Here is a 27529-nt window from a genome sequence, read left to right as displayed (position 1 = left end):
ACTTGGCCGACAGAGACAGGAACTGGAGCGACCTCAACTTGGCCGACAGGGACAGGGACAGGAACTGGAACGACCTCAACATGGCCGACAGGGACAGGAACGGCATCTACTTGGCCGACAGGAACAGGAACGGCATCTACTTGGCCGACAGGAACAGGAACGGGGACAGGAACGGCCGCAACATGGCCGACAGGAACGGCCGCAACATGGCCGACAGGAACGGCCGCAACATGGCCGACAGGAACAAGAACGACCCCTAACGGATCGACAGGAACTGGAACGGCGTCCCCTCCGGAGGTGGCATGACAGCTTACAGCTGCCGAGCTCGACGGGGGAGACGTCGGGCCTGATTGGGTGGATCTAACAGTTGTCAGACGGACGGTGCCCTCTGACTGGGACAAGGACTGAGCGTGACTGGACCGGACTGGGGCGTGACTCGACTGGACTGGAACATGGGCTAGACTCGGCTGGACCAGAGCGTGACTCAACTGGACTGGGCTCGACTGGACTGGGCTCGACTGGACTGGGCTCGACTGGACTGGGACTGAAACCTGGACTGGGCTCGACTGGACTGAAACCTGGACTGGACTCGACTGGAGCGGGGCTCGACTGAACTGGGCTCGACTGGACTGAGACCTGGACTGGGCTCGACTGGACTGAGACCTGGGCTGGGCTCGACTGGACTGAGACCTGGGCTGGGCTCGACTGGGCTGAAACCTGGGCTGGGCTCGACTGGGCTGAGACCGGGACTGGGCTCGACTGAACTGGAACCTGAACAGGGCTCGACTGAACGGGGAACTGAACAGGGCTCGACTGAACTGGGGACTGAACAGGGCTCGGCTGAACTGGAGACTGAACAGGGCTCGGCTGGACTGGAGACTGAACAGGGCTCGGCTGAACTGGAGACTGAACAGGGCTCGGCTGGACTGGAGACTGAACAGGGCTCGGCTGGACTGGAGACTGAACAGGGCTCGGCTGGACTGGAGACTGAACAGGGCTCGGCTGGACTGGAGACTGAACAGGGCTCGACGGGACTGGAGACTGAACAGGGCTCGACGGGACTGGAGACTGAACAGGGCTCGACGGGACTGGAGACTGAACAGGGCTCGGCTGGACTGGGGACTGGGCAACACACGGCTGAACTGGGGACTGGGCAACACACGGCTGAACTGGGGACTGGGCAACACACGGCTGAACTGGGGACTGGGCAACACTCGGCTGAACTGGGGACTGGGCAACACTCGGCTGAACTGGGGACTGGGCAACACACGACTGAGCTGGAGACTGGGCAAAACACGACTGAACTGGAGACTGAACAGCGCGCGGCTGGGCTGGAGACTGAACAGCGCGCGGCTGAACTGGAGACTGAACAGCGCGCGGCTGAACTGGAGACTGAACAGCGCGCGGCTGAACTGGAGACGGGGGACCGCGTGAGTGCAGGAAATCCTCCCAGCGGAACAACCATGGAGCTGGGCAGGTTGGTGCAGACACGACGGTCCGACGGGGCTGGGAGGAGGAAACCGAAACCATCGGCGGTGCGACCGGCGCTGGCGTGGTGCGGAGCGCGTCGCTTAACTCCTCGTGCCTCGCGCACAGCCGCTCATAGAGGCGACGAACGCTGGGGCGCTCTAACGCGCTGTCATCGTCCTCCAGCGTCAATATCGCCACCTCAACGGCGCTACGCTGGTTCTCCGGGTTAATCGCCCGTCTGTAATCCTCCGCGAGGATCTTGAAATAATCACGTAGGTCGCTGGGTAGCTCGGCGCAGGTGAATTCCATGCTCCCTCGGGAGAAGAATATTCGCCGTACGAAAACAAGGGAAAAAAAAAAAACAGTCACTGACCTGACCAGAGGCTAAGTGCTGGCTGGGTCCAAGTGTGGCCAGATTGTTCTGTCAGGCTTGGGGCAGGCGGCGGACCCACATGCACAGCACGGAGGCAGGATTATGGTAAAGCACGGGTTTATTAGGTAAAGCAGGGTCAGGCAGTCCAGGTCATACACGGAAGAGTTCGGTAAGCAGTAACAAGGGGAGCAGGCAATCTCGAGTCCAATGTCCAGGCAGGGTTCGTACACAAGGAGGCTCAGCAAAAGTACAGGCAGGGATGAGACAAACTCACGGTCAATAGTAGTCCAGGGTCAGGCAGGATACATGAGGCAAAACGGGAACACGAAACACGGGAAACTCGGAGACACAAGAAACACGAACGCTGAAGAAACACGCGACACTGATGAAACACGAACGCTGAAGAAACACGCGACACTGATGAAACACGAACGCTGAAGAAACAAGCGACACTGATGAAACACGACAATCTGGCGGCTTGAGTCTGAGAGAGCTGGAGGTTATATACTAATGAGTGATTGCTAATTACGGACAGGTGTGGATACTGAGAACCGGTTAGTGAAACGACTGACTGAAACAGGAAGTTTACAAAATAAAACAGGACATGGTGTGACTACAGGAAACAACTAGAAACGAAAACACAGATCATGACACTTGACATGTCAAGCATGAGTCATAGATGGATGTAGTGGAGAGTTTCCGGTTTACAAAATAAAACATTGTTCAGAATCACACAATAAAGAAAACGGAAATAATGTTAAGTTAATAATCCTTTCGTGGCTTTGTACCAATTTACCCACAGACCAGTACTGGTCAATGGCCTGGGGTTTGGGGACCACTGGCATAGAGCACCTGCCTTGACTGGGCAGTAACTGCCCTATATATCTCTGTATTATTTAAAAAAGCACTTTTTGCTGCTAGAACAACATATTTTGCATTGAGAAAAACAAAAACAACACCAGGTTTTCAGCACTGTAGCCAGGCTGACTAAGAGTCATAGCTGTGTTGGGCCTACTATCCCTTTTTAAATCTCAGCAGCAATGACTTTATGAACTACTTTACTAATGAAATTATCACCAAACTTACCACGTCCTCTGTCTTAAAGAGCTTTCCCCCCACAACTATTATGGAGTCGCCCACTTATCTTTTAGACCCAAACCAAACCAGATTACCCAGAGAAGTTCTACCTTTTAATCAGCTCGTCCATATTAGATCAAATCAACCAATATTTACATATAGGCTACGTATCACAGGCTTTTAAGGTGGTTGTGTTCAAACTGTTACTGTAAAAACCTACTTTGGACCCTGAAGAACTAGACAACTACAGGCCCATTTCAAGTTTACAATCTATCTCTAAGATTCTCAGAGATAAATGGTAAACTTGTTATCTTTTCTAAGCTTTAGACAGTGGTCTGGTCTTTGTCCTTGTCCTGTTAGATCTTAGTGCTGCATTTGATACAATTGATCACAACAATCTATTACGCAGACTAGAACATAGCATCGGAATAAAATAAAGGAACAGCACTGGCATGGTTTAAATCCTTATTGAACAGATTCCAGTTTGATCAAGTTGATGACAAATCCTCCATATGCACAAGGATTAGCTTTGGAGTACCACAGGGTTCTGTGCTTGGTCTAACTCTGTTCAGTCTATACTGTGGTGGAAATTTTGTAATAAAGGCAGATGAGAGAGGCATCCTTTTGTGCTATTTATTGAAATAATAAAGATAATGAGGAAAGCAAATCAAAAAGCCAGCTGGGAAGATCAGAACATACATTGCGGGGGTATAATGCTGAGATTACCTCATTCTCAGGTCGTCTTTGCCTTTCTCCCTGATTCCGGTGGAATCTCCCTCTGGACCAATCAGATCGCGCGCGTCTCCTTATCTTGCCGTGATTAAGAAAGTTTACATTCTCACTTCTGCATCATTGGTGCCTTGTTATGAGGAAGGAAGGGACACCAAGCTTTAAAGACAAGATGCACTAGGCTTTATGGCCTAGGGTCTGGTGAGGAATCAGATACAGACGTGGACAAAATTGTTGGTACCCTTCGATCAATGAAAGAAAAACTCACAATGGTCACAGAAATAACTTTAATCTGACAAAAGTAATAATAAATAAAAATTTTATAAATGTTAACCAATGAAAGTCAGACATTGTTGTTCAACCATGCTTCAACAGAATTATTTAAAAAAATAAAACATGAAACAGGCATGGACAAAAATGATGGTACCCCTAACTTAATATTTTGTTGAACGACCTTTTGAGGCAATCACTGCAATCAAACGCTTCCTGTAACTGTCAATGAGACTTCTGCACCTCTCAGCAGGTATTTTGGCCCACTCCTCATGAGCAACCTGCTCCAGTTGTGTCCGGTTTGAAGGGTGCCTTTTCCCGACTGCATGTTTCAGCGCCTTCCAAAGATGCTCTATAGGATTGAGGTCAGGGCTCATAGAAGGCCACTTTAGAATAGTCCAATTTTTTCCTCTTAGCCATTCTTGGGTGTTTTTAGCAGTGTTTTTAGGTCATTGTCCTGTTGCAAGACCCATGACCTGCGACTGAGACCAAGCTTTCTGACACTGGCCAGTACATTTCTCTCTAGAATCCCTTGATAGTCTTGAGATTTCATTGTACCCTGCACAGATTCAAGACACCCTGTGCCAGACGCAGCAAAGCAGCCCCAAAACATAACGGAGCCTCCTCCATGTTTCACAGTAGGGACAGTGTTCTTTTCTTTATATGCTTCATTTTTTCGTCTGTGAACATACAGCTGATGTGCCTTGGCAAAAAGTTCGATTTTTGTCTCATCTGTCCATAGGACATTCTTCCAGAAGCTTTGTGGCTTGTCAACATGTAGTTTGGCATATTCCAGTCTTGCTTTTTTATGATTAGTTTTCAACAATGGTGTCCTCCTTGGTCGTCTCCCATGTAGTCCACTTTGGCTCAAACAACGACGGATGGTGCGATCTGACACTGATGTTCCTTGAGCATTAAGTTCACCTTGAATCTCTTTAGAAGTCTTTCTAGGCTCTTTTGTTACCATTCGAATTATCCGTCTCTTAGATTTGTCATAAATTTTCCTCCTGCGACCACGTCCAGGGAGGTTGGCTATAGTCCCATGGATCTTAAACTTCTGAATAATATGTGCAACTGTAGTCACAGGAACATGTAGTTGCTTGGAGATGGTCTTATAGCCTTTACCTTTAACATGCTTGTCTATAATTTTCTTTCTGATCTCTTGAGACAACTCTTTCCTTTGCTTCCTCTGGTCCATGTTGAGTGTGGTACACACCATATCACCAAACAACACAGTGACTACCTAGAGCCATATATATAGGCCCACTGACTGATTACAAGGTTGTAGACACCTGTGATGCTAATTAGTGGACACACCTTGAATTAACATGTCCCTTTGGTCACATTATTTTCAGTGGTTTCTAGGGGTACCATCATTTTTGTCCATGCCTGTTTCATGAGTTTATTTTTTAAAATAATTCTGTTCAAGCATGGTTGAACAACAATGTCTGACTTTCATTGGTTAACATTTATAGAATTTTTATTTATTATTACTTTTGTCAGATTAAAGTTATTTCTGTGACCATTGTGAGTTTTTCTTTCATTGATCGAAGGGTACCAACAATTTTGTCTACGTCTGTAGGAGGGAGCCAGAGACTGGGGTGTAAAAGGTGGACACAGACCATAAACAATTAGTCAGTCAAACAGAGCATCAAATGTCAGCACTTGATGTGCAACAGGGCAATTAAGAGTGAGAGAGATTGTTTGTATAAGAATGTTCAGTGCTGTGCCTAATCAGTTACAGAGCACATGATTACTATGCAGAATGCGAAAAACACAAGAGAATCACGAAGGTACAATTTTTCCCATTACAATAAGTCTCCTCTAGGTGATATTAATATAATAGAATGGAATACATGTATTGTCCCGTGATGGGTAAATTACCATGTTGCAACAGCACAAAGACATATAGACATGTAAACAGAAGAAATGGATACACAATAATTATAAGAAATTAGAAATTAAAACTGCACAGACTATCAAAATTATGTACACATAACAGGGAGGTAAGGTGACTGCACCAAACAAAGTGAGTGAGCTATTAAAGTGACTGGTGCAATTGCCCTGAAGATGTAGCGTGTGTGGCAGTGTGGTAGAAATGTGCACCATGTTATAAGTGTTCGTTATGAAGTCTGACGGCAGCAGGAAGGAAAGACCTGCACAGTCTTTCCTTCCCACAGCGAAGGTGAATCAGTCTGTCACTAAATCTGCTCTCCAGAGCAGACCGTGTGTCCTGCATTGGGTGAGTCTTGTGGTCCAGCATAGATTTGAATTTTGTCAGAACCCTTCTGTGTCCCACCTCTCTCACCGACTCCAGAGTGCAGCCCAGAACAGAGCTGAAGTTCTTAATGACCTTATCCAGCTTCTTCCTCTCCCTCTCTGTGATGCTGCTGGAACAGCAGACCACAACGTACAGGATGGCTGATGACACCTCAGAGTCATAGAAAGTCCTCAGGAGTGTTCCCTTCACTCCAAATGACCTCAGCCTTTTTAGTAGGTAGAGTCTGCATTGACCCTTCCTGTATAGTGCGTTTGTGTTGTTAGGTAGTGTGTGTTAGTCCAGTCTAGTTTGCTGTTAAGGTGAACACCTAGGTACTTATCACAGTCCACTCACTGGATGTTCATGTTCACTAGAGGGAGGGGGGTGTAGACTGACATCTGCAGAGGTCCACCAACATCTCCCTGGCCTTCCCTGCATTGATTAGAAGGTGATTCTGCTGACACCAGTCCACAAGGTTCTGTGTCAGTTCTTTGTATTTGCGTCATCATTGTCAGTATTAAGTCCAGCAATTGCAGAGTCATTTGAGAACATCGTCAGTATTAAGTCCAGCAATTGCAGAGTCGTCTGAGAACACAGCCAGATGAGTTGTGTCTGAACTTTGCAGTGTAGAGGGTGAAGCGGAAAGGGGCCAGGACAGTCCCCTGGGGGGCTCCCATGCTGCAGTCAGAGTGTCAGACATGCAGTCCTGGGCCTTCAAAGTAGTCAAAGAACAGAATCCTCACTGCTGCTGGGCTTCTCGAGATGGGCCAGGGAACGATGGAGCAGGAAGATGATGGCGTACGAGAGGCGAGAGAGGATGCTGCAGCTTAGGGGGACAAGGGGGTGACAAATTAAACCTACAGGAGTGCAGATTTAGGTTGTTGGCTCACTGTTGGTTCCCCTCTGTTTGAGTGTAGGTTTGTTTGAAGCCTGAGATAGTCTTTAGGCTCCGCAACACCCCACTGACGTTCTGCTGTTGTAGCTGCTCCTCCATCTTCCTTCTGTAGCTGGTTTTCCCCCTCTCTGATCTTCCTCCTTAGCTCTTTCTGTACAGTCCTCACCTCCTCTTTGTTCGCTAATCTGAGGCCCTCTTTTTTTTCAGTAGAGTCTTAATATCAGGGGTAATCCATGGCTTGTTGTTAGGAAAACACAGCACCTTCCGGGAGAATAGTGTTTTCAAAACAGAAGTTAATATAGTCCTTGATGCAGTCTGTGATTGCATTGATGTCCTTCCCGTGTGGATCACAGAGCTCAGTCCACACAGTGGTATCAAACTGAGGAAGCATTCTGTAAATTTTCATTGTTATGCAGATGATACTCACCTATATATGTCTTTGGAACAGATTGAAACAAATCAATTAGTTGTTTAAAAGACATCAAATCCTGGATGTCCCAAAACCCCCTACACAGTGTGCTGGCTGATCAGAGGTGCACCTTCCGCAAGATGCTGATCAGTATTAGGTGCTCCACAGAACGCCACCGGAGAGCCTTCCTACAGTCTGTAGCCCATCAGTCTGTATAATTCCTCCTCTCCAGGGTCCAGGGTTGATATTTAGCTTTGCAATAACATGTATAATTAAAGGTTAGCTAGTAATTAGATGTGAGTGTTTAAATGTTAGCCTTCTTATTTTTAATCTCCCTACCTTCTTGTGTACCTCCAACTGTGACAGCGATTGAAATGTGCAAAATAATTTCCCTCTTACAGTTTGAGATCATTCAGGTAACTGGCAATGATTGCTACTCACAGCAACCATCTCTTAGTTAAGCTGCAATAGACACTGAGATAACTTTGTTGTGATTTGATATAAATAAATTGAATTGTATGTCATACACCAATTTCCCAGTTGAATGTTATGTCTTATTGTGTTAGGTGTTGGTGGTTCATGGACGTAGTGGAATGTTTTCTAAAACCTTAAGTATTGCATAAACAATCTGGTGACTACTAAATATCAGTGTACTCCCTGTGCGCGCCATCCTGCAGCTCTGGGTCTGGACTTAGAGCAGCCAGACTACGACATGGACTCTGAGGACGAGACTCTGCTCAACAAACTGTACAGAAAAGGAGAAATGGAGATTAAACCTCTGCAATTTAAGACTATGGTGAACCGGCTGGAGAAGGCCAGCACAAACGTGGTAAAACACCTGAACACACAACAAGTAACACACTGTATTTTTAAAAGTGCGATTACTGGTTCTGTTCTGGTTACAGCGGGTCACCGCCTCAGAGGCAAAACTGCTCCTAAATGAGGATTCAATTCAATTCAATTCAATTCAATTTTATTTATATAGCGCCAAATCACAACAAAGTTATTTCAAGGCACTTTACAAAGTAAGGTTTAAAACCTCACACAACTAAACCCAACAAATCCCACATACAGCAAGCATTTAATTTGACAGCAACAGTGGAGAGGAAAAACTCCCTCTCTAACGAGGAAGAAACCTCCAGCAGAACCAGACTGGATGTGGGCGGCCATCTGCCTCGACCGGTTGGGGTGAGAGGATAGAGAGATAGAAAAGCACAGCAACAGCAACAAGCAACAACAGAGCACAGGCAGGATGGTAGGACCAGGGACTGGATGCAGGCAGGATGGTTGGATCCGCAGCTGCCCATCACAGACACCAAACTTTGAGTCCAATGATACCTGTGGGTGAGGACAGAGAGGGAGAAAGAGTGGGGGTGGGGGGGGAGAGAGGAGAGAAGCACAACTACTGGACAGAAAGAGACAAGGTTAGTTAAACATTGGACAATGATGGGAGGTTATGGGACAGAGGAGGTAGAAGGAAACAGAGGAGCTCAGTGTATAAATTAAGTCCCCCAGCAGTCTATGTCTATTGCAGCTTAACTAAGAGATGGTTCCTGTGACTAACAATAATTGCCAGTGACCTGAACCATCTCTAACTATAAGCTTTATCAAAAAGGAAGGTTTTAAGCCTAATCTTAAAGGTGGAGAGTGTGTCAGCTTCTCGAAGCTGAAGAGGGAGCTGGTTCCAGAGGAGAGGAGCTTGGTAGCTAAAAGCTCTGCCCCCTGTTCTACATTTAAACACTCTAGGAACCGCAAGTAGCCCAGCGCTCTGAGAACGAAGTGTTCTGCTGGGAGCATAAGGAACTATAAGGTCTTTAAGATAAGAAGGAGCTTTATCATTGAGTACTTTGTATGTGAGTAGGAGAATTTTAAATTCTATCCTACATTTTACAGGCAGCCAGTGCAGAGAAGCTAATGTAGGAGAAATGTGATCTCTCTTTCTAAGTCCTGTCAGAACTCTGGCTGCAGCATTTTGAATGAGCTGTAGGCTTTTTAAGGAGCTGTTAGGACATCCTATGAGTAAGGAGTTACAGTAGTCCAGCCTAGAGGTAACAAATGCATGGATCAGTTTCTCTGCATCGCTCTGAGAGAGGATGCTTCTGATTTTAACTATATTTCTAAGGTGGAAGTAGGCGGTTCTGGAGATTTGTTTAATGTATGATGTAAAAGAGAGATCCTGGTCAAACATGACACCAAGGTTCCTCACAGTAGAATCTGAAGCTAATGTTATGCCATCCAGGGTGGCTATCTGACTCAATAGTGTCTCTCTCAGATTTTTAGGCCCAACAATAAGAATCTCGGTTTTATCTGAGTTTAGTTGAAGGAAGTTTTGGGACATCCAGGATTTGATGTCTTTTAAACAACCCTGAATTTTGACTAGTTGATCTGTTTCATTTGGTTCCAAGGACATGTATAGCTGAGTATCATCTGCGTAAAAATGAAAATTAATAGAATGCTTTCTAATAATCTCACCTAGAGGAGACATGTATAAGCTAAACAGAATTGGACCCAGCACAGAACCCTGTGGAACTCCATAGCTAATCCTTGTGCGTGTGGAGAATTTATCATTAACATGAACAAACTGGAATCTGTTCAACAAATAGGATTTAAACCATCCCAATGCTGTTCCATTAATCCCGATTCTATGTTCTAGTGTCTGTAATAGAATGTGATGATCAATTGTATCAAATGCAGCACTAAGATCTAACAGGACAAGGACAGAAACTAGACCATTATCCGAAGCTAATAGAAGATCATTAGTGACTCTAACCAAAGCTGTTTCTGTGCTATGATGTTTTCTAAATCCTGACTGAAAATCTTCATACAGGTTATTCCCACTAAGGTGGTCAGATAATTGTTTAGCCACGATTTTTTCCAGAATCTTGGAAATAAAGGGTAAATTTGAAATGGGCCTATAGTTGGCTAGTTGTCCAGGGTCAAGGGTTGGTTTTTTCAATAGAGGTTTGACCACAGCCACCTTAAAAGCCTGTGGTACATAGCCTAGTTGTAAAGATTGGTTGGTTTGATTTAATATGGATGAGCTGATTAAAGGTAGAACTTCTTTGAGTAATCTGGTTGGGATTGGATCTAAAAGACAAGTGGACGACTTGGAAGAGTTAATTATTGAGGTTAACTCCATATGAGTTATGGGGGAGAAGCTGTCTAGGTAAGACAGAGGATTTAATAAATTTAAAGTTGATGGATCTAGACAGTGCTTTCTGTCATTTGGAAGAAGTCGCTGCTGAATGTTTTTTCTAATGATGATAATTTTATTAGTAAAGTAGTTCATAAAGTCATTGCTGCTGAGATTTAAGGGGATAGTAGACTCAATACAGCTATGACTCTTTGTCAGCCTGGCTACAGTGCTGAAAAGAAACCTGGGGTTGTTTTTGTTTTTCTCAATTAGGGAGGAATAATATGTTTTTCTAGCAGCACAAAGTGCTTTTTTATATTTCATTAGACTGTCCTTCCATGCCATGCAGTTTACATTTATTTTGTTGGAACGCCACTGTCTTTCTAGTTGTCTAGTCCTTTGCTTTAGACTGCGGATGTCTGAGTTATACCACGGAGCTAACCTCCTCTGATTCACTGTCTTCTTCTTCAGAGGAGCCACTGTGTCTAACATTGTACGTAGAGAAGCTGCAGCATCATCTACAAGACAGTCAACCTGTTCATAAGGATTAAGGTGACTGTTCTCTGTGTATCTGCAAGACATTGAGGCAAAAGATGATGGAATCATCTGCTTGAATCTGGCAACAGCATTGTCAGATAAACATCTGCTATAGTAACATTTCTTTCCAGCTGTTATAGGGTCAGTTGTGCTAAATTCAAAAGTTAATAAGAAATGGTCAGATAACAGAGGGTTTTGGGGAAGAACTATTAAATTATCAATTTCAACCCCATATGTCAGGACAAGATCTAGGGTGTGGTTAAAACGATGAGTGGGTTCATTTACCTGCTGTGTAAAACCAATAGTGTCTATTAAGGAGTTAAAAGCAGTGCTGAGACAGTTGCTGTCAACATCTACATGAATGTTAAAGTCTCCCACTACAATGACTTTATCTGTGCTAAGAACTAAGTCAGATAAGAATTCAGAGAATTCAGTTAAGAACTCTGAATATGGAGCAGGAGGACGGTAAACAATACAAAACACAACTGGTTTCTGAGTTTTAGAGTCTGGGTGAGAAAGGCTCAGAGTGAGGCTCTCAAATGAGTTATAACTATGTTTAGGTTTAGGAGTAATTAATAAATCTGATTTATAAACTGCTGCTACTCCTCCACCTCTACCTGTACTTCTTGGAACATGATAGTTGATGTGACTCATTGGAGTCGACTCATTTAAAGTAACATATTCATCCTGCTGCAGCCAGGTTTCAGTGAGACAGAACAGATCTATGTGATGGTCACTTATCAAGTCATTTATTAAAAAGGATTTAGATGAGAGAGATCTGATATTTAATAAACCACACTTTATTAGCTTACTATTACTTTGTTCCGTAAGAGGTACTGTTTTGATGTTTATTAAATTCTGGTAAGTCACTCCTCTTTGATTTGTTTGTGACTTGTATAGTTTAGGTAGTCGGGGAGCAGACACAGTCTCTATGCGATAACTAAGACTAAGAGTGGGTCGCGGCTGTAGAGAACATGCAGAGAGGCGTGTAAGACTGCGACTCTGCGTCCTGGGCTCCACTCTGAGTTGTCAAGCAGTGGGGGGACTAAGCAACATGGCCATGTTACTAGAGAGCAGAGAGGCTCCGTTCAACGTGGGATGGACGCCGTCTCTTCTAATCAGCCCAGGTTTTCCCCAAAAAGTGCTCCAATTAGCCACAAAGCCCACATTGTTTGCAGGACACCACCTAGACAACCAGCGGTGGAGCGATGACAGCCGGCTATACATGTCATCGCTGGTCACATTGGGGAGGGGTCCAGAGAAAACTACGGATGACTACCTACTAAAGTCAGTGTATGATTATTGGAAGAGACAAAACGTTTGGGCCCATCCTTAATTCCTCAGATCAAGCAGGAGAAGAGGGATGGGTCAACCAACAATGATGCCTATGTGGCCTTCAGACGGAGGACAGAGAAGATGCAGACAAGGAAGGTTGGAAAGAAAGGGAGTACATTTTTCTGGAAAGGCCCTGTTCATTAAACAAAGACATGAACATTTAATAAAACATCTGCCACAATATAATTTAAACTTAAGCTTCAATCAAACTACATAACTAAAATGAGGTGCGATTATATAATAATAAAAAATTAAACAATACATAATAAAAAGGTCAAGTTCCTTGGTTCTACTAATGGATCAAGCATTGAAGCATTCAGCATAGTTCTCGCTTTATGTATTGCTCCATTGCTGGTTCTAACTGGCACCGACATTCACAAAATTGGCACAAAAACAACAACAACCGAACATTTCCACTCATTTTTTTATCTATTGCCAACAATAGGTTTGAAATTCTGATATTCATACATTGTCATCAATCATCATTTGTTTGACCTTCACTCACTACTACTTGTTGCTTGTACGTCACAGTCTGTCCACTAGAATTTGAGATGCAAGAAATAAATGAGCTCATTGAAATAAGATCCATACGGTGGGAATTTGTATGAGGGCAAAATAATCAAACCAGTTTATTTCGCTATATTAGAATAATAAAACTTGTTTTCAGGTAAAATGTATATTGTGCAAAATGATATGTGCTATGTTTAATTCTCCTACTTTATTTGGACATCTTACTTTACCGCCTGTAGTTTTATTTCATGGTATAATACGCCCACTTACTCTTTGTTTTTTTTCTAAGTATTTGTGCACACATAATGGACCTAGGAGTAAGGAGATTATGGCAAAAAGCCTGTAATGTTAAAACATGTTCAGGATTCTAGCAAGTATGTCAAAAGTGACTTTTGTCTGATGCTTGCTTTTGTCTTTGTCTGGTTTTCTTAGAACCGTAAGAATGATGAGATGTCATATGAGAAAATGCTTAAACTAAGAAGAGAGTTCAGTCGGACTGTCACTATCCTAGAGATGATCAAGAGGAGAGAAAAGTCAAAGAGGGAGCTGCTACACCTCACACTGGAGGTGGTGGAAAGGAGGTGAGGCGGAGTAGAGCCATTATTACTGCAGTAATAATTTATGATTGATTAAACATTGACCAGATTGAACCCGAAATCCAGCTCCATCTCCAGCTGCATATCTTACGCTGAATGCCATATTGTGATGGACAGCTTTGCTTTAACAAGAGGGGTATATATATAATATATATACTCTTCTTGATTTATGGTTTATTTGATGGTTCATTTAGCTAATCCCAAATATGTGATGTTGCTGTGTTGGTGGACAGGTTAAGTTTCTGCTTTAGGGTGTGTATGCTAGAGGGTGTGGGGGGGGTTGGGGGTAAGGGGTGCAACCAGCTGCTGAAACCAAGCAGATCTGTTAAGTAAACAATCGGAGCAAAATAAATAAGAAGCAGGGATGTACCTTAGGCTAACACATTCATAACTAAACAACTTTTGTACTGTGGTTTACCTTGGAGATTAATACTAATACCGATAATAGTGTTAAGGTGTGTGCACATACTCATACAAATATATACATATCATATACATACATATGTGCTATACATATCCCATACTACTTAATAAAAGTCATGACATACAACACCACAATTTCCATATTCACACATTATTGATATTTGTAGTGAAGTATCAGTAATACTTACAGTTGGATTTGGAAAGTGTCCCACTACAAGGTTAGTAAGGCTGTAGCTTGATATTATTCACCCAAAGGGTGAGGCAGACGTTGGTGCATGAACAATGCCACTTGTGGAAGCCAGGGTGATGTGAGGGGCTCGGCCACTACGCCCATCCAACAAGCAGAGGAAGGAATCCTAGCAGCCAGGGAGCCCACACACCGTCAGTTCCAGGAGGGCAGGTGTTGCAACCCAAGCCACCCACACAGAGCCCCCCAGGCAGAGCTGCAGCAGCCACAGAGACAGCACCCGAGGCCAGAGTGGGCCACCGGGGGTCAACGCTGTCCGCCCCATGAGAACCAGGGGCAAACACTCCCCCCGGCGGGAGGGTCGGCCTGAAAGAGTGGAGCCCGAGGACCCACGGTCCGTAGGAAGCCCGCCAGAAGATGCCCCCGTGCCCAGAGTGGGACCTTCCCCCAGTCCACCACCCCCACACGAGCGGAGCAGGGCCTACCCCATCGGCCCGACCTCATCCCCTGGCACCACACCGGCCTGCAGCACAAGGCCAGCAATTGGTGGGGGTCAGCATAAAAGAGACCACCCAGGCAGACGATCATCGTACCCCGGGCGGAAAAACCAGACCCCCCACACGCCAACCGCACCACACGCATACAAACACAGACGCATACACCCACCCACATGTACAACACACATCATCACACACACACCATAAACTCTCTCACAACAAACTAGTCAATCATACATAAACCAATGCACTCTCAGATACATTCTCGCTCCCACACCATTCGCTCGATCACATTCGTGGGGAGGGTAGGTCTCCGGCTTGCTGTCCATGTGGCTCCAGGCAGGGACCGCAGCTCCTCCCGAGCCCCGCCCAACCCCCCCAAGCCGGGTGAGGCAGAAGGCAGCAGAAAAGGTACCTCAGAACCCTGCAACCCAGCTTGGACGTGAGTGTGTGGAACTAAAGTGCACTGAAGGTGGGTGACACCTCCAGGAGCACGACCGCTGGCTGACGGTGTCTCCCCCGGACAGTGCACCCCCTCACCCTAAATGTCTTTTTGCAGTTAAAACTGGGGGGTTGATCTCTCCGCCAGGGCCAGTGGGCAAGGCCACAACTGGCCTCAGCCCTAGGCCCCAGTGAAAGAGCCCACCCCCGGCCCTAAATGTATGTGTATGTGGCTAAGTATGAGGGACTTTGGGAGATAGCCAATTCTCCGAGGGGTCCAGCAGGCAGAGCCATCATTGGGAAGGCTCCGTCTACTGGCCCCCCCGGAAGGAGCCCCCAGATTCCTGGACGAGTGTGTATGGCTAATGCAATTAAAACTGCAGAGCATCCCACTTGGGAGGGACGGAACCACTTCCCGGTAGCGCCGGTCCCTCCATCAGCAGGACGCCCCTTGCAGACCTAAGTGGATGAATGTAGAGAAATGTAGTTGGGAAGCAGAGCACCAGGGTCCGCAAGTTTGCACATCTTTGACTCCATCTTTGTTCCCTCTTGTGAAAAAAAAAATTATTAATTAGTTATTAACAAAAATGAACAATTAAAGATTATGAACTGCAGATTGCTGTGCCACCTGTGGTTCTGGTGGTTATAGTGCTGTGATGCCTGTCAGTGTGTTTTTAGTTATGCAATTGGCTACTCCTTAACACAAACTTAACAGAGTTAAAGGTATTTAGTGCTGTTGCTCACAAGTCTGGTGGCACAATTATTACCCCTAGATACTAGGTGGTAGTATGCACCTCAATATAGTTGTAGGTTAAAAAAACTAAAGCAGAACAATAAATAAATGTCATTACATGTTGATGCGTAGTTTGTGGACAGTATGGCTGCAGAAGGGAAGTCAGTTTCACTTGTTATGCCTCAGCCTGGAAGAGTGATGCAGCAGCGTATTTTTGATTAAACTTTCTCCGGTCCTAGTTCACACCACAGCAATGCAACAGACCACATTAATTGGCGAGCAGATTCTGACTGCCGCTCAAGTTGTTCCTTGTTCCGGCAGTTGTTTGTAGCAAGAAAGCGGCACGTTAATGTTTTGGCATCTCAATGTTTTGTTAATATGTTGTTGTCTGTACACGGTCAAAAATAAAGTAGTTTTACAGGAAACAAAACGCAGTTTAGTTGAGAGAGTCTGCTCGTGAATTGCTCTGATCTGCTTTCAATAAAGTATCAAGTGTCAAACCTCTGCGTTTTGACTTCGGAGCAGTGGTTGAGTTTAACAAGCATCATTCATACATCAAGTATTCTCCTATAAACTAAATAAGTAAATAAATATAAATCCTGCTGCCACTGCAACAATATGAGCATAAGTCTATGTACGTAACACAATACCAACGGATCACATTAAACGTATCTAGACCTCAGACCTCATGGGCAGTCTGAGATTCCTTTTGGTGACTTTTGGTGAACATGTGAGTCCTGTCACGGTCCCTGGACAGAACAGATGTAACACGTGGTGATAAGCTCATAGCTTTGAAAGTTACCAATTTCAGTTCATTCTTTTGTTGTGCAGCTAGAAGAGACTGTGGTCCTGGGACACTGAGAACACCAGTCTTTGTGTTCTATGGACTTTGGTCTTACTGTGAACCAATTAAACTTAACTCTGATAGTGTTTCCTCTGTGTAGGTATCAGATGGGAGACTTCAGTGGAGATGTCATCAGACAAGTGTCTTTGCCTTTAATGGGGAAGCCGGGAAATTGTGTTGTGAGTCTGCCCGTTGTCTCTGGGGAATACATAGATTATATCTCATATTTTTCATGCCTGAAATTAGGACTGAAATGATCAATAATGATTTGCCATTATCGATTAGTCAAGTATGCCCATGCTCGCCCCGTGTAGTGCTACACTCAAACCCACACACATACTCTGCGGTTGTGCATTGAGAGTACTCTTTCCACCGTTCAGTACCATCCTCAGTTGAGGTCAACAGCTGCTCACTTCCACTGAGAACAGATCTGGTGAAAAACGTCTTCCCCCACCTGAGGCGTCGGTCAGTTTGCCAGAATCTGAGGCCAAATGATAGTCATCCTCTATTGCCTCCTTGAACTCCTCCATGGCCTCTCCGAAGTCCCTCCAGGCCTGAGTTTTTGCATCCACAACAGCACGGGCTGCAGAACGCTTGGCCCGTCAATACCAGTCAGCTGCCTCAGGAGTCCCACAAGTCATCCGGGCCTGAATGGACTCCACCTTTAGCTTGATGGCACCCGTTACCTCTGGCATCCACCACCTAGTTTAGGGATTAGCACGATGGTCTGATGACTACTACTGTGACCTTTTGGCCTAGGGTGTCCTGGTGCCATGTGCACTGATGGACACTCTTATGTTCAAACATGGTGTTTGTTATGGCCAGACTGTTTCTAGCACAGAACAACGTAACACCACTCTGGCTCAGATCAGGGAGGCCATTCCTCCCAGTCACTCCTGGTGTCTCGTGGGCGTTGAAATCCCCCAGCAGTCCCCAGTTGGATCACAGCTGCGCTGGGGAGCTATGAGCAAGCCCACACCAGCCTGCTGCCTCTCACCACAGGCAACTTTAGAGTAGAAGTGAACCCCCTCTCTAAGAGTTGGGCTCCTGAGCCCAGGCTGTGCATGGAGGTGAGCCTGACTATTTCTAGCCGGTACCACTCAAAGTTTTGCACCGCCGCCTTATCGTGGTGTAGTTTGGCTGCCTGAATGAACCCGGGTGCTATGTGGTAGGAGCTAAATGCCCCTGGTAGGATCTCCCATGGCAAACATGTCCTGAGCAACAGGCCATACTGAGTGGCTCACAAAGCCAACTATCATGTATAAAATATCAAGGCCAGAGACGTCGCCCAGTATGGCGCAGCACTATACGAGCGCCTGGTGGTCAGGCCTATTTCCACGGGACCGGGTTGGGCATAGCCCGTAGGAGTGATGTGGGACTGTCCTCATGTCGACCCACCACCCGTAGTTAATACCTGTATACATCATCTATGTTTACAGTAGTGTTAATATTACTGTACTCCTGTGCGGCAGACTCCACTTAAATTTAAATATGATTGATTGATTAACTAACATCACCTACACCTAATTTACAGAAACAATCACATTAGTTATCAACAATAAAAGATGAGCAACAAGATTCAGTCTTAAGCATGTCGTGTTTTTATGGGTGTCATGTTCTGTGTTTCTTCAGCCCCAGATGGAGGTGATTAGTGAAGGCAATGTGTCAGACTTACTGCCACAGTGTTTATGCCACTCTTTGGGTAAGCTGTCACTGCCTCCTTACTGGATTGGACTGAGCCGCCGCAGGATGGAACGGGGTGCTGTGCTATCGATGCAGGTAAACCAACCTGTCATTTCTTTTCTCTCTGTCCAAGCAGGATTATCCTTGACCGAGCCTCCTCATCTTTGGGTCTGATAGATTCTCTTACATATCCCAACTTCAGGACCACAACCAGTACTAATGTTCCACTAGAGCAGAAACATCCAAACTCAAGAACCACCCTCCCTTCCTTGACTGAAGTCCTGAACAATATTCAGAACCTGAGAAAGTTCAGCTCTGAAACCAGACTATCTCAGGACCACAAGGAATTAGGCAGCAGGCTCACACGATGCATCATGGATGTCCACAAACTCACCTCCTGCTTGTCACTTGACATCAGCTGTAGAAATGTTAAATTCCAAAAATATAAATTAAAGCCCCTGATGGGCATCGATTATCAAAATGACCCTTAGTTGCAGCCCTACTCCACAGACAGCTTTAATGTTTCAACTCTCAAAAGTCTACATTCACTGACTTTTAGTGTCCTCTGTGGAGCACAGCAGCTTGATGATACTTGAAGCTGAGGATCCAGTTCTAATGTAATCCTGTGGTTTAAGAATTCAAAATTATATTACAAAGGGCAGGTGTGTCAAGGTGTATAAACCTGAACCATTTTTCCACACTTTATTTTTTATTTTATGTATTGTTTCTGTTGTAACCAGCAGGGGGCGTCACAGAGAAGCAATACCTCAGTCATCAGCAGCAGCTGTTACATATGCGGAAAAAACAGCTGGAACCGCTGCAACTAAAACACAACATGGCTAGTAGATTCAGCTAAGATAGAAAATAACAAGTGCAGACATTGTTATATTTTCATCGAAGTAACTTTTAGAAAATTGAAGAGGAATAAATGTGTAGAACAGACAAGCTGGAATCTTAAATAACAAACTTGTGGGTGGTTTAGTCAATTTCAAACTTTGGAGAGGATGGTATACATCAAGATTATTCAATAGTCTTCTATTCTGCCAACATAGTTGCCTTACTGCTTTGTTCTGAGACTGTGGGGATGGTGGTGTAGGGTTAGCACAGCAAGAGGTGCCTCTGTGAGGTGTCCACCTTGTGGGTTTTCTCTGGTTACCCCCGTTTGCTCCCACAATCCAAAGATAGGAAGTACGTATAGAGGGAGAAGAAATGTGATCTCTCTTTCTAAGCCTCGTCAGAACTCTGGCTGCAGCATTTTGAATAAGCTGTAGGCTCTTTAAGGAGCTGTTAGGACATCCTATGAGTAAGCAGTTACAGTAGTCCAGCCTAGAGGTAACAAATGCATGGATCAGTTTCTCTGCATCGCTCTGAGAGAGGATGCTTCTGATTTTAGCTATATTTCTAAGATGAAAGTAGGAGGTTCTGGAGATTTGCTTAATGTCAGATGTAAAAGAGAGATCCTGGTCAAAGATGACGCCAAGGTTCCTCACAGTAGAATCTGAAGCTAATGTTATGCCATCCAGGGTGGCTATCTGACTCAATAGCGTCTCTCTCAGATTTTTAGGCCCAACAATAAGAATTTCAGTTTTATCTGAGTTTAGTTGAAGGAAGTTTTAGGACATCCAGGATTGGATGTCTTTTAAACAACCCTGAATTTTGACTAGTTGATCTGTTTCATTTGGTTACAAGGACATATAAAGCTGAGTATCATCTGCATAACAATGAAAATTAATAGAGGAGACATGTATAGGTAAACAATATTGGACCAAGCACAGGACCCTGTGTTACTCCATAGCTCCCAATGCTGTTCATTTAATCCCGATTCTATGTTCTAGTGTCTGTAATAGAATGTTATGATCAATTGTATCAAATGCAGCACTAAGATCTAGCAGGACAAGGACAGAAACTATTTCATTGTCCGAAGCTAATAGAAGATCATTAGTGACTCTAACCAGAGCTGTTTCTGTGATATGATGTTTTCTAAATCCTGACTGAAAATCTTTGTACAGGTTATTCCCACTCAGGTGGTCAGATAATTGTTTAGCAATGTTTTTTTTCAAGAATCTTGGAAATAAAGGGTAAATTTGAAATGGGCCTATAGTTGACTAGTTCTCCAGGGTCCAGGGTAGCCACAGCCACCTTTAAAGCCTGTGGTACATAGCCTAAATGTAAGTTCTAAATGTAGAACTTCTTTGAGTAATCTGGTTGGGATTGGATCTAAAAGACAAGTGGACGACTTGGAAGAGTTGATTATTGAGGTTATGGGGAAGAAGCTGTCTAGGTAAGACAGAGGATTTAATAAATTTAAAGTTGATGGATCTAGACAGTGCTTTCTGTCATTTGGAAGAAGTCGCTGCTGAATGTCTTTTCTAATGATGATAATTTTATTAGTAAAGTAGTTCATAAAGTCATTGCTGCTGAGATTTAATGGGATAGTAGGACTTAACACAGCTGTGACTATTAATCAGCCTGGCTACAGTGCTAAAAAGAAACCTGGGGTTGTTTTTGTTTTCCTCAATTAAGGAGGAATAATATGTTTTATAGCAGCACAAAGTGCTTTTTTTATATATTATTAGACTGTCCTTCCATGCAATGCAGTTTACATTTATTTTGTTGGAACGCCACTGCCTTTCTAGTTGTCTGGTCCTGTGCTTTAGGCTGCGGATCTCTGAAGAAGAAGGCAATGAATCTGAATGGTTAGCTCCATGGTATAACTCAGAGGAGCCACTGTGCCTAACATTATACGTAGAGAAGCTGCAGCATCATCTACAAGACAGTCAACCTGTTCATAAGGATTAAGGTGACTGTTCTGTGTATCTATAAGACATTGAGGCAAAAGATGATGGAATCATCTGCTTGAATCTGGCAACAGCGTTGTCAGATAAACATCTGCTATAGTAACATTTCTTTCCAGCTATTGTAAGGTCAATTATGCTAAATTCAAAAGAGGGGAAAAACTATTAATATATCAATTTCACCCCCATATGTCATGACAAGATCTAGGGTGTGGTTAAAACAATGAGTGGGTTCATTTACCTGCTGTGTAAAACCAATAGTGTCTATTAAAGAGTTAAAAGCAGTGCAGAGACAGTTGCTGTCAACATCCACATGAATGTTAAAGTCTCACACTACAATGACTTTATCTATGCTAAGAACTAAGTCAGATAATAATTCAGAGAATTCAGTTAAGAACTCTGAATATGGAGCAGGAGGACGGTAAACAATACAAAACACAACTGGCTTCTGAGTTTTAGAGTCTGGGTGAAAAAGGCTAAGAGTGAGGCTCTCAAATGAGTTATAGCTATGTTTAGGTTTAGGAGTAATTAATAAATCTGAGTTATAAATTGCTGCTACTCCTCCACCTCCTCCATCAACGTGGGATGGACGCCGTCTCTTCTAATCAGTCCAGGTTTTCCCCAAAAAGTGCTCCAATTAGCCACAAAGCCCACCTTGTTCCCACCTCATCGCTCCAACCAGTGGTGGAGCGATGACAGCCGGCTATACATGTCATCGCTGGTCACATTGGGGAGGGGTCCAGAGAAAACTACGGAGTCCGACATTGTTTGGCGAACGAACACACCGACTCAATGTTAGTTTTAGTGACTTCCGATTGGCGTAACCAGGCGTCATTAGCTCCTGCGTGTATTACGATCTTAGCGTACTTACGCTTATCCTTAGACAGGAGCTTAAGATAAGACTCAATGTCGCCCGCTCTGGCCCCAGGCAAACACTGAACTATGACCGCTGGATTCTCTAACACGTTTCGGACTATGGAGTCACCAATGATCAGAGTGGGTTTCTCAGCGGATGTGTCGCTGAGTGGGGAAAATCTGTTTGAAACGTGAAGCGGTTGGTGGTGAACCGTGGGCGCCTGCCTAAAGCTACGTTTCTTACGAGCCGTGACCCAGTCGTTACCCAGCTGCCTGGGACCTGCCAGGGGACTGGTAGCAGCTAAGCTTGGAGGTTCCGCACCGGCGAAAGGGACCTGGCTAGCTGGCCTGTTTTTTAAGGTGCGAAGCAGAGACTCCAAGTCTAACAACCTCGCCTCCAACCCTGCAACTAGCGTACACCTATTACAGATACCATTACCATCACTAAAGGAGGCGGAGGATAAGCTAAACATAAGACACACCGAGCACCGAACAGAGCGAGAGGGAGAGGAAAAGGGGGAAGCCATAGCAGGAAAGTAAGCTAGGAGCTACGCTAGCGGAGAAAACACTTGGATAACAGTGAAAATTAGCAGGACTTTTAATGAAAGGAAAGGATGCTTGAGTGTTAAAAGCTTGTTTTGCAACTCTTAGCAGTCGCTACCAGATATAAAACGATAATATTTAGAAAAGAGCGGAGAATAACGCCGTACACACAGCGGCAGCAAACCTCAGTAACCGGAAGTGAAACGATACGCTTACCGTCAGTCAGCCAAATGATGAGACACAAACCCTGCGGTGTAATTACACTTTGTGTGCAACTCAAATCTAACCCAGTCACAAATATCATATGTTCTGATTCAGCATGTTTCTGGCTCTCAGTGTGCATCTTCTGGTTTGATCAATAGCACAGTAGGTCAGGAGAGTCTGGTCCGAAGACTCTGGACTCAGCCAGTGCTCAGTTTGCAGCTTCGGCTATGGTCAGCACTCTTGCCGTTGCTCATGGTCACAGTGAAAATAAACCTTACAGGACCAGTGTGAATGGAGTCTGTTATTCAGGTGAGCTGCTTACCTGTTATAATAATCCTATCATGTTAGTAATTTACCATGAGACAGATGTCGTCACAAAAATGAACACATTCTCCCCAAGTGTTTCTTGGATACATCAGGATAAGTGGATATGGTTGGAGAGCAAACGGTAAGACTGTAGGATGGGAGGGGGGGTCTCTGCATCAGTAAAGTGAAGTGTAGTTTATAGATGTATGACCGAGGCCATCATACATCCTTGAAGGGATACACAATAAGGTAAGGAAGATAGAGGCACGGCTGGTAAGCTAGATTGGTCCTGGGAAGGCAGGGGTAAAGGAGAGGGGACAAAATAATACAAAGCCAATTCTAAGCAGAGAGAAAGCACATCTGCACTCCTCAGGAGGCGGCAGTAGAAGCATTGACTTTCTGTCCTTCTGAAGGACCTTCTGTTTTCTAATATGAAACCATGTGTTTGTTTCAGGTCCCTTCAGGCTTCCATACTCCCATCTCTCTGAGCAGAGCACGGCTTTTATCTCAGGGCTCGTGGTCATCCTCCTTCCCTCAGTCCATCTCCAACCAGAGGAGCCAAGTGGGATCGGTGTATCTCCACAACTCGCATATCGCTCTAGCCACTGCCTCCCCAACATCTGCCTTAAAGATTGTTGCTGGTGCGGCCAGCTTTGACCGAGTGCACAATATTTCCACTATTGGGTAATTACGCAAATGTAAAAATCTTTAGGCCAATAATACAATTAACAACGAAACTTCATTAGAAACTAGTTTGTTTTTGCTCTGCATTGCCAACGATTCTTCTAAAATATTGGACTGAGGCAGGATCAGAATTCAGAGTGTAGCTCGAGCTTCTACAGTATTAAAAAAAAGTAATAAAAAGCTTGGGGTGCAGATAAACAGAATGGAAACAAAGCTGATTACAGTGTGATGTTAACATTTAAGAAATTATGGTCATGAGCAGCATGTTTAAGGTTATAAGGAGTTTTTTTAACTGAGACCACGCTACCCATGGAGGTCACGTAGCCCCTGTTGCTCCCTGCCCCATCAGCCTCTGCTCCACCTCTGACGAGTGAATGTGACACATTTCAGAAGATTGTTAATGTTCCTACAATGTGAATATTGTCATTATTGTTGTACATGTGAATGTGTTTTTTTGTATTGTAACTGCAGCATCACCTCTGACTAGTTCACATCAACACTGTATACTTGCTCATTGGTCCGAGATGAGCCCATCTGTCTCACTCCGATCGATTATTTATTCCTCATGTTTAGTTTTGGTATTTGTTCACAGGTTGGGTCTCTGAATGAATCTGTGTCAGGATTTGGTTTTAATATTTTAAATGATTCAGATGATGATTTAAAATTAAAATCTGCAGTGAGAAAAAAGCTTTTGAAAGCTTTTTGAGTTTAAGCTTTTTCATGAAGAAGCAGAGGTATCACTCTGCTTCAGAAAAATCAAAACACAGACCTTCAGTCTGATGCCAAAGAAACAGAAAATGAAAATGTTTTTCTGCAAATTATTGTAAATGAGCCGCTTGAACATATAAATTACATTTATTACATATACAACAAAATAAATAACAGCTTCAGTACTTAATGCCCTTTTTAATAATACTAATAATTAATAATTAGTCCTGGCCTAGAATAGAATACCTTTTGTCATTGTATGTTGTACAACTGAATTAAAATGTAATAATTTTGGTAATTAACAAATATAATGGTCACAAATAAAATCAAACATTGCTAGATAAGAAAATACACCCGTATTTCCATCCATCTATTGCACAGCTCATAGTGCGATGTGGTTCAATTTTCTGAGATGTCACGTTTACATTTTAGCAGCCAGGTTACTCCCAGGAACTTGAAGGCAGCCACCCTCTCCACACGGTCTCTACTGATGAACAGTGGCTGAACGTCCATTTTGTACCTCCTGTAGTCCTCTACTAGTTCCTTGGTCTTGGTGGTGTTTAGGAACAGATTGTTTTCCCCACACCAGACACACAGCTGCTCCACCTCATCCCGGTAAGCGTACGCATCATTCCCGGAGATGAACCCCATCACAGTGGTGTCATCAGCAAACTTGATGATGGCGTATAGCCCTGTATAGCTGGTGTTGAGGGCGAGGGCTATGGACATGTGAGACCTTACTCTAACCCTCTGGGGGCGGGCTGTCAGGAAGTCCATAATCCAGAGACAAATGGAGCTGGAGAGTCCGAGGGCCTCTAGTTTGTATACTAGTCGGTGAGTGAGGACGGTAATAAAGGCAGAACCAAAATCCACAAACAGCAGCCTCACATAGCTCCCCAGCTGCTCCATGTAGGACAGCCAGGGTGGGAAAATGGACTGGTGTAAGGACTGGTTAAAGATCTCAAAGAACCTCATCAGCTGGTCCGCACAGTCTTTAGGCACTTGTCCAGTAATGCCATCAGATCTGGCAGCCTTTCTCGGGTTCACTGAGTAGGAGGGTTCAGCATCAGCTTCACCTTATGCTCTTTCACACTGAGGGAGGGGCCGCTGTGGGCTTTGAAATCTTTATTCTGCTGAACAATATTTTGAGCTGTGTTCTTAAGTACTACTACTCTTACAGCGGTAAAGAAACGTCTGTTATCCAAAACACTCCATGTCCCATAGTGCCCCGCGGCTGCCTCGGTGGTCCAGCATGGACCTGGGTGAGCCCGGGTGAGGTGGGAGTGATCAATCGGCATCAAGCAGGGATCAGATCTGTGCTTTGTTCGGGTTCTATGGTCCGGTGCACTAGGATTCTCTCAGCTAGGTTTTTGTAGATCTTGACATTGCAGCCTTAAACGGAACCGCAGCCGAACGTGCCTTTTTGCTTATTTGTGCTGGTTTTCGGAAGGTAGACGTGATGGACGCGGCGGAGTGCGGGGTGAAGGTGATGTGCCGCTTCAGGCCGCTGAACGACGCAGAGCGGAATCGTAGAGACAAAGACGTCTCAAAGTTCAACGGACACGACACGGTGGTGCTGTCGGTAGGTGCTCAATCCGGTAGGACCGGGAAAACACCGGGCCCACAGTCACGCCCTCTTTCCATTTGCAGCAACAATAGAAACGGCTGCTGCACATCTGTTGATGGATTCTTTGACATTCTGCTCATTACAAACCCTAACAACAAACCTTAGTTTCAGATTTAATAATTGACGTTTCTCTGACAATACACAAATATTATGGTTTATTTGTGAAACAGTTAATGTAAGCTAAACTACACAACAGCACGTAGTTTTAATTTCTCACGGATTCTTTTACAGTTATGATGATATGCTTTACAGCAGAACCCTAGTTTAAGCTGACATCGGTTTTATATTTATATTTTCAATCAATCAATCGTTTCGATTTAAATGAAGGTGTTTTTGCTAAAGATCGCGTGTTTCTGTCCCAGTTGCCTCGTCTCAGACATGAACATAACGAGACAGTTGGTTGCTTCTCTTTGGTATAATGAGGTTTTAACTCAGGTCTGAACTTTAATATGTTCGGTTCTACAAAAACAAAGAGGTTTGGTAATAGAAACCGAGCCGGAGATGCACCTTCTGCAAAGTGGGAAATACATCGTCTCCATGACAACAGTTATTAAAAACCACTGACAGCAGAGCTTCCGGCAGGTGTGTGAATATGTTCAGTTTTGTTTATTGTACAGGCTATCTTAAGATAGATGAAGTGGATAATGTCCAGAATTACAATGTAAGTGTAATAGTTTTAAATTATTGTTTTCCTTAAGAAAAAAAATCTAACATCGAACTAAAAACGACATTTTGTTAAGATTAGAGCAAGGGTTAGACGCCTGCCTTTAGTTATGATGGTTATTAGGGAAGGCATTATGTTAATAAAGCTTCGATTAAATTACTTCGATACAAGTACAAGGATGGGTGTAGGTGTCTGCATTACTCATCCAACCATCTATTTTTTTACCGCTAAGTCCCCTGCAGGGTCGCGGGGGTGCTGGAGCCTATCCCGGTCCGGGCAGGGTGCACAGTCCAGGAGACAACCATTCACACACACAGTCACACCTACGGGCAATCTGGAGCCTGAGAACCCGGCGAACACTGCACCACTGTGCCACCCTACTGTATTAACCAACAGTAATCATTTTATTCTTTCAGTAATTTTCCAGTGGAACGCGTTGCCGTGGTGACATGTATTTTATTGAAAGACATTTGCCACAAATCGTCTTAGAAACATTCATTCTGGCCATGTGTTATATTTAGGGATGCAACAACGAATCGAAGAGTCGATAATAATCGATGACAGATATTGATCGAGAATGATTTGCCGTTATCAATTAGTTGGGCTGCTAATTTTACAGCGCAGGACGACGGCAAAATAACGCAACCGCTAGCGAAATGGGGAAGCAAACATATCAAGCGGCAACAGGAGAAAGGCTGCGCCCTATTAACCTAAAAGTCACACAAAGTTCAGATGGTGGTT

At 44.4% G+C, this 27529-nt stretch overlaps 2 protein-coding genes across 13 annotated transcripts in view; both read left to right on the top strand.

Moving 5' to 3' along the window:
- LOC114847416 (enhancer of polycomb homolog 2-like) overlaps positions 1 to 24476 on the top strand; it is a 41771-nt gene extending 17295 nt beyond the window's left edge. For 2 of the 4 annotated variants that reach the window (XM_055504978.1, XM_055504976.1), the window contains 5 exons: positions 13431 to 13579; positions 16820 to 16898; positions 18352 to 18498; positions 22958 to 23108; positions 23560 to 24476. In XM_055504978.1, the coding sequence (XP_055360953.1) occupies positions 13449 to 13579; positions 16820 to 16898; positions 18352 to 18498; positions 22958 to 23108; positions 23560 to 23762 (711 nt within the window). In that variant the 5' untranslated portion in view covers positions 13431 to 13448 and the 3' untranslated portion in view covers positions 23763 to 24476. Of the gene's footprint in view, positions 1 to 8160; positions 8313 to 13430; positions 13580 to 16819; positions 16899 to 18351; positions 18499 to 22957; positions 23109 to 23559 lie in introns of all 4 variants that reach the window. The other 2 variants (XM_055504975.1, XM_055504977.1) reach the window with 2 other exon arrangements.
- Positions 24477 to 25383: 907 nt separating this feature from the next.
- The window catches only part of LOC114847415 (kinesin heavy chain-like), a 56918-nt gene continuing 54772 nt past the window's right edge, over positions 25384 to 27529 (top strand). For 8 of the 9 annotated variants that reach the window (XR_008693384.1, XR_008693383.1, XM_029137130.3 and 5 more), the window contains exon 1: positions 25384 to 26079. Coding sequence is in view for 6 of the 9 variants with exons in the window: in XM_029137130.3 (XP_028992963.1) it covers positions 25957 to 26079 (123 nt within the window). In the remaining 3 variants the exon portion in view is untranslated. The remainder of the gene's footprint in view (positions 26080 to 27529) is intronic. The other variant, XM_055504971.1, reaches the window with a different exon arrangement.

This window comes from Betta splendens, chromosome 21 (assembly GCF_900634795.4).
Source record: "Betta splendens chromosome 21, fBetSpl5.4, whole genome shotgun sequence".
Lineage (NCBI taxonomy): Eukaryota > Metazoa > Chordata > Actinopteri > Anabantiformes > Osphronemidae > Betta > Betta splendens.
Note: the sequence above shows the minus strand (reverse complement) of the source record. Positions and strands in the feature narration are given on the sequence as shown.